The sequence below is a fragment of the Acartia tonsa genome, chromosome 5, assembly GCF_053477335.1.
Source record: "Acartia tonsa isolate MP-2025a chromosome 5, ASM5347733v1, whole genome shotgun sequence".
Lineage (NCBI taxonomy): Eukaryota > Metazoa > Arthropoda > Copepoda > Calanoida > Acartiidae > Acartia > Acartia tonsa.
The window spans coordinates 8,065,572-8,082,979 of record NC_137264.1 but is presented as its reverse complement, the minus strand read 5'-3'; the positions used below and the strand labels follow the sequence as shown (position 1 = coordinate 8,082,979).

Genomic DNA, 17,408 nt, shown 5'->3' with positions numbered 1-17,408 from the left:
CGATTCCTCTGCTACGTATAGTTACGGAGCTACGTGTTAAAATGTCCCAACTGATGTAAAACTTGACTTGCGAGTAAATTTTAAAATATAATTGAAAATTAGAGAAGATATTTAGCAAAAAGAGATGCCTACATTTTTTAATTTCAAATTGCGCGGCTTGTGTTAATAGTAGAAAAATGTTACGCATACCGTTAGAACCGATATGAACTGTATTTTTGGGAAATATAAGAACGGTTCCTGTGCTACAAATAATCTAGGAGCCAGATGGGAAAATGTCCCAAAATTTACTCGCAAGTAAAGTTTTAAGGCAGTTAGGATATTTTTACACATAGCTCCTAAACCATGCGTAGCACAGGAATCGTTTTTATATTTCCTAAAAATAGACTTCTTAGTGGTTCTAACGGTATGTGTAGTATTTTTCTACTATTAACACAAGCCGCGCAATTTCAATTTTAAAAATGTCCGCATTTTTTGCACACCCTTTATATGCTAAAGAGAGACCAAAGAATTGAAGAGAGTGATTAGTTATACTAAAACAGATGTCTGTCTGTGTGTTTCCGAGAGACCAATATGTATTTGCAATTTTTCAGCAAATACCATAATTTAAAAAGACCCATAATACTCTGTCTTTAACCATAGGATATAAGAAAAAATTGTTATGGGAATCATATACGTCCAAAGGGTGGGGTATGCGGATGTTTGGGTGTTTACCTCCAACCCTTCCCCCCCCCCCCCCTTCCTAACTTGGTAACTACTCATGAGGGGTATATCTATATACTGCAAAAGATTTATTTTATTTTCATTCCCCTTTAGGGGGGGGGGGGGCATGGATAAATCAATGTGTTTAGTACTCTTTATTTTATTAATTTATCCCTTCCCACATATTTTTCCCCTTCAAAAAAAGCTTGAACGTCTACGGGAACTGCTCCTATTCCTCCCACAATTTGGGAAAAAACCGTAGAGCGCAGCCACTAGTATTTTTTACTTTTCTGGTCAATTATATGTTACCTGTAAATGTTATATGTGATACAAAATATATTATATTTTAAAAAGAACCAGATTTAGAAAATAAATTTTATGTTATTTTTTTATGAAAATACTATAGAAAACAATGTTAAGATTATTATTGCAAGAGGGGGGGACTTTGGACATTAAATTGTAACGGATCCCAAAGTTGAAGACGTGCTCTAATTCGTTGCCTCAAAAAATTGTCTACTTTACTTAACTCTTGATTGGTTTTTGTAAACTAGCAGTTTCTAAACTTAATAACAAATATTTTTATTCTACAGAAGGGGTAATTTTGTTTATCATCATATTGGGTTTACAGTACATCAATTTACTGTCTATTGCCTTATTGATGAAGAAATATTATTGTTGTTACTTGTTATAGTTATTTGTCTAATTCTTTGCAAATTTGTTATTGTGGTCTACGAACAGTAAGATGGAAATTTTGTTATTTAATTTCTATACTCTATAATATGTTAAATGTTATTAGAATTTCAGATAAGTTTAGACTGTAAAGATGAACGCCATATTTCGTAAGCTGACGACGGTTGTACATTTTGATACTAAGAAGAACATAGCAGACGCAGAAAGATTTGGTTTAGGTCAGTATTTCAGGCAGGGAGGGGATATTGGGCTGTTTATTACACTGGCCCCCCAATTTTTTTTAATAGCGTTTTCTTATTCGTTGGCTTCATAACTCTGGCGACTTTTATTCAATTGTGATTGGTTGGTTTATTAAGTTGAGTGTTCAAACCAATAAATGTAATATACAGAGGGCAGGGGCGTCCAAGCTTTTTTATTTGGGGGGGGGGGTAAAATGGCGCGCGAAGCGCGCCGCATTTTTTTTACCCCCCCAACCCCCAAAATTTTTACCTCGGGGGGGTAATTACCTCCCCTGAAATCTGATGGCAGGGGAAATTTTTTTATACCCCTCCTAAATTTACCCCCGGGGTAAAATTTTTTTGGGGGTAATTAAATAATGTAAAAAGTACCTACCTAATTATGAAATATTTAGTAAGAAAAATGCGCGCTAATTTTTTTGTTAGGGATTATTTATTTTTTTTTGAAGGGGGTGGTAAATACCTACTGGGTAGGGGTAAATTTTAAATGTTGAGGGTAAAATGGAAAAAAATTTCGGGGTGCCTACGGCACCTCAAATTCATTTGAGGGGAGGGGGTATTCACCACTTTACCCCCCTCCCCTTGGACGTCCTTGACAGAGGGGGTTAATTTAGCTAAGAACATTGGGAATAAAAATCATTGTATTATCTCTTCAGATCCCTGTCAGTATTTAGAGAATTTAGAGAACAGCCGGACTAATTAAAAACTTTACTAGCCCTAGAGGCCTGTAGAAGCTAAACTGTAGAAGCTAAACAGACAGACTGACACAGATCTTGAGGATATCTTCTCCATGTCTAAATTTATTTCTGACGGATTTCTTGTTAATTTGTGTATATTTAAATTTCTGTTTTCCTAAACAACAAAATTTTATAAATATTTTTATTCAGTGAAGAAGAAGGAAGCGGAACCGGTTAAAGATAGAGTAGAACTTCCAACTTTAAATCAGGTTAATAGTAAAGTTTTTGTTTAATTTAGACAGATTGATTTTTAGTAGCGAAGCTACTCTATAATTTGAAATGTCCGTCTGTCCGTCTTAGTTTGGGGGAAACGTGATTTTCTCGGCTCCTATAAAAGATAAAAGGCTGAAATTTTTTGACAACATTTCCATTATCAAGGAGCACAATTAACTATAAAACATCAATGGCGGTAGGACCGCTTTTTAGCAGGTTTTAGGCTATTTTTGTATTTTTCACATTTTTCTCCATATCTTTGGTGTTTATGGTCCGATTTCCAAAATTATTTTAGTTATAGAATCAAAATTAAATTTCCTGTCGTTTCAAGAAAACAACTATGACGGTCAGACTGCCTTTAAGCAGGTTTTAGGCTATTATGTATTTTTCACATTTTTCTCCATACCTTTGGTGTTTATGGCCCAATTTCCAAAGTTTTTCAGTTATAGATATCAAAATTAAATTTCCTTTCGTTTCATGAACACATCAATGGCGGTCAGACTGCCTTTTTGCAGGTTTTTGGCTATTTTTATATTTTTCACATTTTTCTTCATATCTTTGGTGTTTATGGTCCGTTTTTTTTTAATTTTTGCAGTTAAAAATATCAAAATTAAATTTCCCGTTGTTCTGAGCATCCAGTATGTAATTTACTTTGACCGTCAGTCTGTTAGTCATAGTACTGAAATATAAATAAATATTAAGAAATTAAAAACAAATGTTGAAAAGGTTTCGTGATTTTTTCCTAATATACATGCTTTTGTCAACTAATATCTAAATTCTTATTTAATTGTTTATGCTTCGCTACTTATGGATGTTGTCATCCTTGTTTTGATTGATATAAAAAACGTGTTACTCTTCTTTCGAATGCTTACGGCTGTAAAATTGTGCAACCTGGGAATTTGTAGGAGGGTTGCATCCGCCCTGCTTCAGCAGGCAGCTCAGATGGACAAGGAACAGGCATGGTTAACATAGTCTGTGGACAGCATTTTAACTTTGAAATAGAAGAAGAACATCTCAGCTATGCTTTCACAAAACTAAAAAAGAATTTATGTTTTGTAAAAGGATAATATAAAAATTAAAATATAAAAAGGGGGGGGGGCGAAAGTGACACTTTTTGAAACCAAAACTAAAAGTCAACAAAGGAACTCAACTATAAAAAGAGTTACAGGTCTGAGATTTTGCATGGCAGTTGCTTTATAGGGGTACAATATGGAACTGTGAAGAAACGGCGGCGCAACCGCCGAAAACCGCCGTTTCCCGCCGAAGTTTTTTTTGCCTTTTCTCGCCGGTTTTCGGCGGTTGCGCCGCCGTTTCTTCACAGTTCCATATTGTACCCCTATAAAGCAACTGCCATGCAAAATCTCAGACCTGTAACTCTTTTTTTTAGTTGAGTTCCTTTGACTTTTAGTTTTGGTTTCAAAAAGTGTCACTTTCGCCCCCCCCCCCTTTAAAAGAATAGATGATAAAATAAATTTGTAAAGTATTACACTATGGAATAAACTTGGAGCTTAAAACATAAAATGCATATACAATAATATTTTTACCTCTGGGGGTATATTAAGTTGCCTGGGTTGGTAATTTTACTCAAACACACTGCGCTCGTAATGACTAAAAAGGAAAAGAGCATGCAGTTATTAAAAAAACAGAATTTTAAAAAAATTAAATATTTTTTTTCTTTTTTATTTTATTAAAATTTAACTATCTCTGGGTATTTGAATTTGAATTTTTCTTTATTAAATATTTACCAGAGAAGGGTAAGAAGGCTGCTATGCCAACAAAAATATCAGGTACAGCACAACAAACATCTAAATTGAATAATATGTTTAGGCTAAGATTTTAAGGATATAAAATTAATGATAAAAAAATACATTTTTATTTGATTATTACCTAATAGGTACACAGTTAACAATTATTTGACCAGCTTTTCAGGTACACAGCTTGTAGTCTAAATATTGATTTCATTTTAAGGACACAGTAACAAATTATTAAAAAGTTTATAAATGTTCTTTTAGGTAGGTACTATAGGTAGTTACCTTGATTCTTATGCAACCAAGCACTTCTTGCAATAAGATAGATTAATTTAATGCAGCTACACAATCTTTCATATGGCAGTCACATTCTAAATTAATAACAAAATTTGATAATTGTTCAATTGAATTAAAAATTAAGGAAATTTTGTATTACAATTTTTTTATAAGAAAGCTTACTTTTCATTTTCCTCCTTGGTCTTGAGCCAGCTATGGAACATGAGGTGGCTACACGGAGTTAAAAATTGAATTATCTTTCTGAAATGGTTTGATAAGTTTTAAAATTTTGCTTAATATTTTTTGTAATTTAAACAGAAAGAAAGAAAATATATAAAATAATTTTACTATAACATCTTCATGGTACAGGCAGGATTACAGGTACAGATGAATAGTTGACCAGGAGGGGTGCTCGTTTTCTTTCCTTAACATTGAAACATTTAGGTTTGTGGCTTAGCCAGCACAAAAATTGTGTTTGTATCAACGTAACATTATAGGAGGCGTAGCAAGAAACCCACGTTCTTTTCCGTTTATTTCTCTCCCTTAATGATCCTGTTGATATTTGTTATTTGTCGCATTGTATTATAGACAACTTTCCGCGGATATTAAAATGAAGAATTAAATTATTAAAACCATTTTTGTTAGCCTCCCCGTGGTGATGAGAACCGGTTCTAATCCAGCGGATATTAATCGGTTTCAAAGCCATATTGGAATACTCTTTACTTAAGGTTAAAGAAGAAGTGCTTGCTAGGAAAAGAAAACACGAGGACACAAATAATGATGCAGAAGGAGATATTAACATATTAGGTACCATATTTTGGACATACTAGCGGCTTCGCCCCTAGTCTCTAGGGGCTTTGCCCCAATAGGTTTTATCAAACCAATTTTTCGTATTTAGATTTAAAATAAAAATTTAAATTTTTTTTTTGGGGGGGGGAGGGGTAGTTGACCCCACTATTTTAATTTTAGTCATAAAAAGGAAAAAAAACTTTTTTTGGGGGGAAATTTTTCTTTTTTTGTGGGGGCTCGGGGTGTTCCACCCCCCAAGAAAATAGTTATAAACCTTTTCGATATGAGAAGCTACCCTGTAATGGAGAACCCGATCGGTTCAGCGGTTTCGCTACAAACAGACAGACAAACAGACAGACATACATCGTTCTACTTTGTATTATTGATAATGATTTATAAATGGTTTGATTTTACTGGACAGACAAAAAATAAATTGCTTTTTCAGACCAAAAAAAACTTGTTTCTTTATATTAGAACTAGCGGCTACGCCTCTAGGGGCACTTGAGGAGGAGAGAGTTGAATTTATCCCCCCCCAAAAAAAATTTTTAAATTTTAAATAAAAAAATAATTCTTTTTTTTTGGGGGGGGGGGTTTAATTTTTTTGGGGGGTTGGGGGTGTCCCACCCCCCAAGAAAATAGTTATAAACCTTCCCGGGACCTATGAGAAGCTACCCTGTTAAGGAGAACCCGATCGGTTCAGCGGTTAGCGAGATCCTTCGGTACAAACATACAAACAGACAAACACACAAACACACAGACATCCTGTTACTTTAGTATAAGGATAATAATATAGGTATTAGGATAATCATAAAGGAAAGTTTTTAGGGGTGAGAGATATGTTATGGGATGGGTAGCAACTCCCCCTGATATAACCTAAAACCTTTTTCAGATCATTAATAAACTTTTAGCTGTTAACGAGATCTTAGCGGACCTCCCCCATATAATAGTTAGACCAAGTATTAAGTACTTTCATTAGATCTTTAAAGTGCTACCTTAATTTTTGCTTTGAATTAATCCTTTCTTCGCCATCATCATTTTTAATAGCCTGCTTATTGTGACTTTCAGTTGGACGTACATAATGGACAAATAGAGGCAATGATTAAAATGTTCTTTTTAGGAAATATAAAGGAGATAAATGTAAAGAAAAAGAAAAAGTCACAACAAAAGTCAGAAAAAGAGCAAGTTAAAGAATTAATGCAGGAGAAAATTAACCGTTTCAGGTAGGGAGGGGACATTGTGTTTATTACACTAGTCCCCAAAGTTTTATAAAAACGTTTACCCATTCGTTTTCTTCACAACTTTTATTGATTTTTGATTGGTTGATTCATTGAGATGAGTGTCCAAACGTTTCGACCACCAGTTGTAATCTACAAAAGGAGTAATTTGTTGTTTTATCATTGGGGATGTACATAAATTTATCGGCCATTTTCTTATCCCTTAAGATCCTTGTATCAACATAATCACATAAACAAAGTAGTTGAAAATCTGCTTGATTCTGACGATCTTTAGCATGTTTGCTTTTTTGCTAATGTTCTTATTTGGCCATTTTGAGGTTTGATGTTACAAATTTTTTTAGTATACACTGCAATTTTAAGCCAGATTTTGCTGCGAATGAGATCGTGATATAAATAACTGCAAAGGGGATATGCTAATTCATATTTCGATCCATGAATTTCTTGTGCTACGCTGCTTATTGCTGATATCATCCTTGTTAAAATGTTTTTTAGAAATGTGAACAAGATAGTTGTACAAGGAACTGACATACCCTCTCCCATCTCTGAATGGAAGCAGGTAAACAAGGATGCACTGCTAGACTACATTAAAAAGAACAGGCTTCTCCAGTAGAAAATATTCAAGCCTTTATAATTCTCCAAAATATGCTTGGACGTCCCTAACGTTATGTAACTAATTACCCTCTCCCCAAACTTTAACACTAAAAGTAACGCAGGAATGACAAACGTCGGAATGGACACTTATTTGTATATTATTATTTATACCTTAACCTAACCTGTAGAGAAATGCATAATTAATTAAATTTTTTAACACTCCTGCGTTTGTTCTGGAACCCTTAAATTTAATTCTTCTCCTTGGTAATAAGAACCTAATACAGAAGTATATATTTTTATACATTGATTCATCACTGACATTAAATGTTGATTTTAGTTGGTTGACAACTATGGTGTTGGTGAGACAATGTTCAACAACATCACCTACCCCCGCCCTACTCCAATTCAAATGCAGACCATTCCCTTGATGCTACAGGACCGCGAGGTTCTAGCACGTGCCCCGACAGGTAAATATAAGTTTTAATTCAATGGCTATGTATCTCAATAATTTTAGTAACTCAATTGAAATGTTTTTTCCATCATGGCTTCGAAACCGATTAAAATCTGCTGGATAAGAACCGGCTCTCAGCCAAACTAAAATTGATGTAAAGCATCGTATAACAGACAATTTTCCATAAATATTAAAATAAAAATCATCTAACTATTCTCAAAAATATTTTTAAAAGGACCACCCTCAACGTCACAAAAAACGGTTTTTGATATTATAGCTCCCATAGGGCCTATATGAAAAATTAAAGACCATTTTTCCATACAATTTGGGGTCGGAGATTCCGAATCTGGCGTCCATTTGTATGTAGCTAACCTCCTTCATGCCGAAAAATGGCGCCAAAGTTGACTACCCTTCGAAAAATCCGCGAATGACAATTTTAGCAAAATAAAAATCTACCAAATTATTTTGATCATAAGATAGATAGTTAGATTTAAATGAATATAATTAATTTTTTTCTTTCTTAAACGTTGAGAGAGAGAGAATGAGGAAAAGAGATAGAAAGAAAGACAAAAGGAGATAATTATAAAGGGAGAGAAAGAAAAGTTTTTTTTGGATAAGACAGAGAGAGAAAAGGGGAAAGAAAGAATGAGAGAGAGGGAGAGAGAAAAGGAGAAAGAAAGACAAAGATAGAGAGAGAAAAGGAGAAAGAGGGAGAGAGAGAGAAAAGGAGAAAGAGGGAGAGAGAGAGAAAAGGAGAAAGAAAGACAGAGAGAAGGAGAGACAGAGAGACAGAGAGAAGAAGAGAGAGAGAGAGAAAAGGAGAAAGAAAGAGTAAGAGAGAAAAGGGGAAAGAAAAAGGGAGAGAGAGAGAGAGAAAAGGAGAAGGAAAGAAAGAGATAGATAGAGAGAGAGAGAGAGAAAAGGAGAAAGAAAGACAGAGAGAAAGAGAGAGAGAAAAAAGGATAAAGAAAGACAGAGAGAGAGAGACAGAGAGAAGGAGAGAGAGAGAAAGAAAGAAGGAGAGACAGAGAGAAGGAGAGAGAGAGAAAGAAAGAAGGAGAGACAGAGAGAAGGAGAGAGAGAAAGCGAGATAGAGAGACAGAGAGAAAGAGAGAGAGAGAAGAGAGAGAGAATACGAGAGAGAGAGAAAAGAAGAAAGAGAGAGAGAGAGGGAGAGAGAGACCAAGAGAGAATTAGAGAAAGAAAGAAAGAGAGAGTGAGAAGCAGAGATAAATAGTGAGAAGGAAAGAGAGAGAGAGAGAGAGAGAGAGAGAGAGAGAGAGAGAGAAAGAGAGAGAGAGAGAGAGAAAGAAAGAGTGAGATAGAGAGAGGAGAGAGAGAAATAGAGAGTGAGATAGATAAAAAGTGAGAAATGTGTTAGATAGATAAAAAGAGAAAGAGGGAGAAAAGGAGATAGAAAGCAAGAAAGAAAGAGGGGTGTAATTATAAAGTGAGAGAAAGAAAAGATATTTTGTGATAGAATAGAAGACCTTACGTGTAATCCCCTTATAATAAAGTTTGTCTGTCTTGTTTGTCTAAATGTTTGTCTGTCTGTTTTTTTGTCTATCTGTTTGTCTGTATGTTTGTCTGTCTGTTTGTCTGTCTGTACCGAAGGATCTTGCTAAACACTGAACCATTATGGTTCTCCTTTACAGAGTATCTTCTCATACGTTCTGGGAATTAAAATATATTGAGAATCAACTCATGTAAAATATTTAATGAACAAGGATGATAACATCCATAAATGCTTAACAAAATGTGGGGCATTGTAAAGTGACAGCTAGGAAGGGAGGAGACATACGGCTGAAAATTTACTGGTACCAAAAGTTCTTTTAAATAATTATCTTGTTCGTTGGCACAGAAGCTTTAGGTACTGTTATAAATTATGATTGATTAAAACCAAACTATTACAGTCCAAACTTTTGAATCAAATAAATTTTAATCTACCGACAGGGAAATTATATGTTTAGTAATTGGGGAGGGGGGGGGGGTATATCTATTTATGACCTAATGTCTTAAATTATCCCTTAAGATCCACAAAGTTTGAGAGTCACTCATTCGTAGGTTTAAACACTATTGTGACTTTCTGCATACATAGATACGTTGTACATCAATGTATTCCATTGTCTTATCAATGCTGCCTATCTGCTACAGAAATGGATATAGAATACGTGTCTATTGTGACAGAGGAATTTTGTCGTCAATTTAGGTTGCTAATATATAGTCCTCAGAAATAAGTCAATACCTTCCTCCATGGTCATGGAAAGGGATGAGGTAATGTCATAGAAGGTGATTGAGATTATAGTATACTAGCCAGCGCGCGAGAGAAACATTTAAATTTTATTCCCGTATTTATATCAAACTGTATCCATAACTACAGAAATCCTTGAAAAGGTTTAAATAAATAAGTTGATATTATAATTACTACTAATTACTACTACAAGTTGCTTCAACCCCAACCTCTGGTAGAAGGAAGGGAAAATAGCCTAAAACTACCCAAAGATATTTATAAGCTTCCCTGTAAAGTACAATCCATACAGAACAGTAATTTTAAAGTTAGTCACTTCAGACAAAGTAAAAAATATAATTTTTCGGGGGGTTATCATTTTTCCTAGAAACTATTTCTCTTGGGAGGGTGTAGATAATCACCCCAAAATGGTTATAAACACTCCTTGGACATATAAGAAGCATCACTGTAAAGAAGAACCATATCGGTTCAGCGGTTAGCGAGATCCTTTGCTACAGACAAATAACCTTACTACTTAGATAATAGAAAATACTAGCGACTACGCCCCTATGCATCTGGGGGCACTTGAGGTGGATGGAGGATTGAAGTCGATCACCCCCTGTTATAAATTAAGTTTTTAATAGAATAATTTTAAAAAAATCGGGGGGGGAGTCATTTATTCTAGTGGCAATTTCTCTTCTGAGGGTGATGTTCCCTCCCCCAAAATTGTTATAAACCTTTCCAATAGTTATGAGAAGCTACAATGTAAAGTAGAACCATATCGGTTAAGATGTGTTTACTGGGTGTTTTTTTTAATAGGACAAAAATATTGCTTAATTTAACCTACCTACTATTGACATAAATTAATGAACTATATCTTATTTTTTTCATTGGGTTGGAAGTTTCGTATAAGAAAAAAATATTTAGCGATCTGGTGATTACAAGTAATATAATAATATATCCAGGTTCAGGATCTACTTAGTAACAAGGATGACAATATTAATAAGTAGCCAAGCACAAACAAAATCTTGAAAAGCCGAGAAAATCACTTCATGTCGGATGGACAGACAGACGGACGGACAGACATTTGGAATTGTAGAGTAGCTTCGCTTAAAAAAAAATGGTGTTATCTTTAAGTAAATATAAACTCTTGAAATTGTATATCTGTAGAATGTCAACTTTTTCTGTCCGTCATTCCTTAACGCCATGGGAAATAAAATTTTCTCTGCTGCTATTGATGATAGACATCTAAAATTTTAAGTGAAGATTTTAATAGCATATGCACATCTAATTAATACATTGTTTTGTCCGTCTGTCTGTCGGTCATGCTTCAAAGCAAACATTATTTTTTAAGGTTTCGTGATTTACTTTTATTTTTTAATTTTTAAAGAACTCAACAACTGCCCCATAACTCACTTTGTCTGTTTGTCAATTCAGTGATATTTTTCTGTGTATAACTTGAGTTAATCATGAATAGGAAAAGAGAAATTCAAGAAAAACTAAAAATCTAGAAATCGATCTGGCACCCGAATTAATAAACAAATCTTAATAAAACTTGGTGAAAATATGTATAATGTAATAGACAAGTGGACAAAACAATGTATAGAATAGATGGGCATATGTCATAGGAATCTTCACTAAAAATTTTAGCTGTCCATCTTGAATAGGAGCCAAGAAAATCATGTTTCCCCTATAGCGTTATGGACTGACGGACTGACGGACGGACGGAATGACGGACAAACAAAGTGAATTATAGAGTGACTTCGCTTCTAACAAGGATGACAACATCCATAAGTAGCGAAGCACAAAATTTCGTGGATTGGACTGACGGTCAATGTTGTTTTCTTCAAACGACGGGAAATTTAATTTTGATATCTTTAACTTAAAGAATTTTTAAAATCGATTAATAAACACTAAAGATATGGGGGAAAATGTAAAAAATACAAAAAAATAGCCAAAAACCTGCAAAAAGGCAGTCTGACCGTCATTGTTGATTTCTTCAAATGACCGGAAATTTAATTTTGATATCTTTAACTGAAAAAAAATCTTGAAAATCAGTCCATAAACACCAAAGATATGGGGGAAAATGTAAAAAATATAAAAATAGCCAAAAACCTGCAAAAAGGCAGTCTGACCGTCATTGTTGTTTTCTTCAAATGATGGGAAATTTAATTTTGATATCTTTATCTGAAAAAAGTTTGAAAATCGGACCATAAACACCAAAGTTATGGGGAAAAATGTAAAAAATATAAAAATAGCCAAAAACCCGCAAAAAGGCAGTCTGGCCGTCATTGTTGGTTCTCCAAACGACGGAAAATTTATTTTTGATATATCTAACTGAAAAAATTTTGAAAATCGGACCATAAACACCAAAGATATGAGGAAAAATGCGGAAAATAAAAAAATAGCCTAAAACCTGCTAAAAGCCGTCCGACCGCCATTGATGTTTGATAGTTAATTGTGCTCCTTAATGATGGGAATGTTGTCAAAAAAAATTCAGCTTTCTATCTTTTATAGGAGCTGAGTAAATCCCATTTCCCCCATAGCGTTAGAGACGGACGGACTGACGGACAAAATGAATTATAGAGTAGCTTCGCTACTAAAAAGTATGACATTCCTAAAAGTGCAGCTCTAAAATCAGAAGTAAGGACAGACAACCATTAACCCTTGTAGAGTGTTAGAACTTGTAAACAAAATTGTCCTTATTTTTGTTCCAAAATTGCGTAAATACTTAAATTAAATTTTAGGACTTATAAAGTTTCCTCGCTTATGATATTGTACTTTGTTGTCATAGACATCATTATTCAAAAATCAGATTAATAGGATAGTTATCTGCATGCAACAGTTACAACCACTAATTGTAATCTTCAGAAGTTTATCATCATTGGGAATGTATTTCAATGTATTAGCCATTGTCTTATCCCTTTAGATCCCTTTTATTTGATCTTTTTGTTACGTTTTCCTTATTCTCTTTCTCTCCCTAGTATTATCTCTTTCTCTCTCTCTCTCTCTCTCTAATATTCTTTTTCTCTCCATCGCATTATCTCTCTGTCTCTTTCTCTCTCTCTCTCTCTTTTCTTTATCTCTCTTACTCTCTCTCTCTCTTTCTCTCTCACTTTATGTATTATTTTTTCTCTCTTTCTCATCTGCTCTCTCTCTCTCCTTCTCTCTCTCTCTCTTTTTCTCTCTCTCTCTCTCTTTTTCTCTCTCTCTCTCTTTCTCTCTTTTTCTCTCTCTCTCCTTCTCTCTCTCTCTCTCTCTCTCTCTCTCTCTCTCTCTCTCCTTATCTCTTTTTCTCTTTCCTTATCTTTCTTTCTCCTTTACTCGCTCTCTTTCTATCTCTCTCTGTCTCTCACTCTTTCTCTCTCGCTCCCTCTCTCCCTATCTCTCTCCTATACTATCTCTCTATGTGTTTCTTACCTCATCTTTTTCTTTCACTTTCTTTTTTTCTCTCATTCGCTCTCTCTCTCTTTCATTCTATTCCTCTCACTTTCATTCTATCTCTCTCTATTTCTCTTCTTCTCTCCCTCTCTACACAATGGCATAGACTCGAAATAAAGTATTACCACACTTTACCAATAAACTGTAAACAAATATGATAAATATACAAGCAGAATAACAAGTTAATGTTGAGATTCAAATCCTTCTCGTCCCTTCTTAAGCATAAAATGAATTTGAAAATTTTGAATTTAGATTTTAATTTCCTTATAAGAATGTTGTTTTTATATGTCGTCTTTATGACAGGTAAATATTTTATGAATATATTTCTTAAATTATATATATAAAAAATATATTGTACGATAATATCAAATTAAATCAAAAGTATTTCAATTTGTTTTATTTTTTTGGTGCTAAAATCATCCCTGACTTGAATGAGCGAAAAAGTTTGTTTTGATTAAAATTGCAGAAAGAACATATCATTAAAATACACAATAGTCTCTTTGTGAGTTTAAATTTATAACATTATTTTTTGTTAATGAATTAATGAAGAAAATTTTGTTTAAAATTTGAATTAATGGCATCTTGCATAATATGCTTTACATTCCATCTTAAAAATAAATCTGTATGACATATATGTTTAGATATCTGTAAACCACCAATTTATGACTATTGAAATTTGATCAGCTGATAGGTTTTAATACTAGATGTTTTTTTAAGTAGCGCAGCTACTCTAAATCTAGAGATAAATCTAATTTTGCTTGGAATTTACTTTTAGGTGTTTTAAACATTGTAAATTAAAGATTTTATTTTGATAATTAATATTTTAAAACATTATCTTCTATAAACTGTGAGGAAGTTTGATAAAATTACGTTTATTTTGCAAGCTTGATTGAAAATACTTCATTATTTTTATAATTCTGACAAAATAGATTTTCTGTTTAAATAAATAACATAGCCACAAAAAGGTTTAAGTAGTTATTGAAATATTTTATTACTATTCTTGCTAATAAAATATTCGTTAACTATGTTTAAATTGCATTTTTAAAATAGACAAGAAAAATATCCTACTTAAATGCTAATTTTATGAAGTTATCTTAAACCTTTTCCAAAAGTTTGTTTTATAAAACTATTTTATTTTTCATTGATTTTATTGATTATATAGGTTTAAAATATCAAAAGTATGTTTTAAAGGCTATAGATTAATTTTGATTAATTCGGATTTTTTATTTTTTCAATTTTTTTCAAATCTAAAAGAATATGCATGTCTTTTCAAAGAATAGATTATATAAAAAACAAAATTAAACATATTCAGGCTATCAAAAAGCAAAAAATATTCTTTTTTACCAATAAATCGCAAATTTTTAAAATCATTAAATTTTAAGCTTATTTTGCATGGAAACACATTTTTTCAGTTATTTTTTCTCAACAATGGATCTTAAATGATTATTACAAAAAACTTTTATGAATATGTTATTAACCAAAACTTCAAATAAAGGAAATAATTGCCGTTTGCGAAAATGTGTGCAAAAAGTTGCCAATATCTTGTTAGAAGGGACTTAATGGATTTTAATTCTTACTACTTACAACTTAGTGGACTATAAACTATTAGAAAAGTATCTCTTTAAGGTGAAATTTTTAGGGTCAACTTTTTTTCTTTTAAAATTCGCAGTGTCTATCTCTCTCTCTCTCTCTCTCTCTCTCTCTCTCTCTCTCTCTCCTTCTCTCTCTCACTCTGTTTCTTTATCTATTTTTCTCTTACTCTCTCTCTCCCTCTTTCTCCTTTTATCTCTCTCTCTCTCTCTCTCCCGCTCTCTCTCTTAGTCTTTCTTTCTCTTTTCTCTCTCCTCTCTCTTTCTTTCTCCTTTTCTCTCTCTCCTTCCTTCTTTCTTTCTTCCCCTTTTTTTTCTCTCTCTCTCTCTCTCTCTCTTTCCCCTTTTTTTCTCTCTCTGTCTCTTTCCTTTTCTTTCCCTTTCTCTCTCTATCTTTATATATTATATTATACATTTTATCCAAAAAAAACTTTTCTTTCTCTCCATTTATAATTATCTCCTTTTGTCTTTCTTTCTATCTCCTTTCCTCATTCTCTCTCTCTCAACGTTTAAGAAAGAAAAAAATTAATTATATTCATTTAAATCTAACTATCTATCTATCTTATGATCAAAATAATTTGGTAGATTTTTATTTTGCTAAAATTGGCATTCGCGGATTTTTCGAAGGGTAGTCATTTTTGGCGCCATTTTTCGGCATGAAGGAGGTTAGCTACATACAAATGGACGCCAGATTCGGAATCTCCGACCCCAAATTGTATGGTAAAATGGTCTTTTCATATAGGCCCTATGGGAGCTATAATATCAAAAAACATTTTTTGTGACGTTGAGGGTGGTCCTTTAAACTATTTTGTTCTGTTCTTCGTAAGCTTCATTTTGCAGGAATGAATATAAAATCAAAACTGTTGGCGATAGTTATAGAGAGATTATAGTTAGTTGAGTTTTTTTAACTCAAAATTAAATTAATTTTTCTGTTCTGGCTTATTCTTAACTTAGTTTATTGATTTCGGTTGTTGAATGTGTTAATTTAAGGTTCCGGCAAAACAGCAGCTTTTGTTATTCCTTTGCTGCATTCGTTGAAAGCTCCCAAGAACGGGGGTTATAGAGCTCTTGTATTAGTTCCTACTAAAGGTAATTAAAAAAAAAATCAATCTAAAATATTTTTACTATGGTTTCGAAACCCTTTAATAACAGCCATACTGAAAAATCATGTATTGCATCGTATTACATTCAATTTCCCACGAATGTTGAAATAAAAATCCCAAGATTAATTAATTAATTAATAAGTTATGTTAGCCCAGGCCTTCGGGGCTATTAAATCTGTCTATAATACGATAAATCTAGAACTAGGCCTTCAGAGCCGTTAAATTGGTTCATGCTAAAGTATTAGGATGTATGTGTGTCTATCCAATTCAAATTTTTCTCAAAAAAATACTTTACCTTTAACTGGGTTTTGTAATTTTGTACGCAAAACCAGTAACTTTTTAATTTAAAATGCATATGTTTGTAAGGAACAACCGCGACTGTGGCTCAACACGTAGCGCATCCGCTCGTCGTCGGGAAGGTGATAGGTTCGAATCTCGGTCCGACACCGCGTCATAACTAAAGACGTTAAAAATGGTTCCTACTGCTGCTATGTCAGGTGCGCGACATAAATAGTTACGAGTATGGGAAATGCCTTGGCCCTAAAACATGCGCAACTCACTACCATGCTTAGTTAGGACTTCTCAGACAAAGGTCGTGCAATCAAAGGGTTGGTTGTCTGATGGAAAAATGGACGCTTTACACCGCAATCATAGGGCTTAGGGCTGACAACCCTATCCAATATCCATAAAAAAAGCCACATTGTTACAGAAACACTGACAAATTGTCAGCGGCCTATGCTCCCCCTGTGGAGTGAAAACGGTTTGTTACTGTTTTTTCTTAAGGAAACTAATCTTGTTTTAATTTTAGAGTTGGCAATTCAAATAGAACGAGAATTTTGGAAATTTTGTCAGGGTACTGGATTAAGACCTCATTCACTCAGCAAGGTATAATGGTCGGGGTGCTGCCAATTTTAACACCAGCAAAAATAAAGCTACTGTGTTTTTGACAAAAAGTGGGTGTGTTTTTGTCAATTTCGATTTTAGCTGTATTTTTTTTACAGGAAGGGAGGGGACATTGAGCTGCATATTGCACTAGTTCCCAAAGACTCTTTGATAACGTTTTCTTATTCGTTGACTAAACAACCTTGGGGACCTTTATTGAATTTTGATTGGTTGGTTCATTTAGTTGATTGTACAACGAATAAGATAATGTTATTGTAAGACTTTGGGGACTAGTGTTACGTGTGATAAATAGTCAAATATCCCCTCCCTACCTGAAGATTATACCAAACTGTTGGAGACAATTTTAGTAATTTTGATTGTGTGTTGTAGGCGAAAGAAACCAAAAAGCTTGTGGTAGCTAGGCATGATATTCTAATTTCTCCACCAAACAGGTAGGACAAAATTCATATATATTTGATATAAACAAGGATGACAACATCC

General features: G+C 33.5%; 1 protein-coding gene and 1 long non-coding RNA gene across 3 annotated transcripts in view; one reads left to right on the top strand and one right to left on the bottom strand.

The window, feature by feature from the left end:
• The window catches only part of ais (DExD-box helicase 52), a 138,965-nt gene that overhangs the window by 89,104 nt on the left and 32,453 nt on the right, over positions 1-17,408 (top strand). The window contains exons 2-10 of one of the 2 annotated variants that reach the window (XM_080160099.1): positions 1,505-1,607; positions 2,513-2,571; positions 5,328-5,406; positions 6,506-6,608; positions 7,116-7,179; positions 7,552-7,681; positions 15,913-16,011; positions 16,834-16,910; positions 17,298-17,359. In XM_080160099.1, the coding sequence (XP_080016225.1) occupies positions 1,523-1,607; positions 2,513-2,571; positions 5,328-5,406; positions 6,506-6,608; positions 7,116-7,179; positions 7,552-7,681; positions 15,913-16,011; positions 16,834-16,910; positions 17,298-17,359 (758 nt within the window). In that variant the 5' untranslated portion in view covers positions 1,505-1,522. Of the gene's footprint in view, positions 1-1,496; positions 1,608-2,512; positions 2,572-5,327; positions 5,407-6,505; positions 6,609-7,115; positions 7,180-7,551; positions 7,682-15,912; positions 16,012-16,833; positions 16,911-17,297; positions 17,360-17,408 lie in introns of both variants that reach the window. The other variant, XM_080160100.1, reaches the window with a different exon arrangement.
• LOC145318672 (uncharacterized) lies at positions 3,503-5,059 on the bottom strand. Its single transcript, XR_013879445.1, has 6 exons — positions 4,783-5,059; positions 4,609-4,694; positions 4,463-4,520; positions 4,321-4,380; positions 4,120-4,183; positions 3,503-3,609 (listed from the first exon to the last, which is right to left on the bottom strand). It is a non-coding gene; the product is annotated as an uncharacterized LOC145318672 (long non-coding RNA).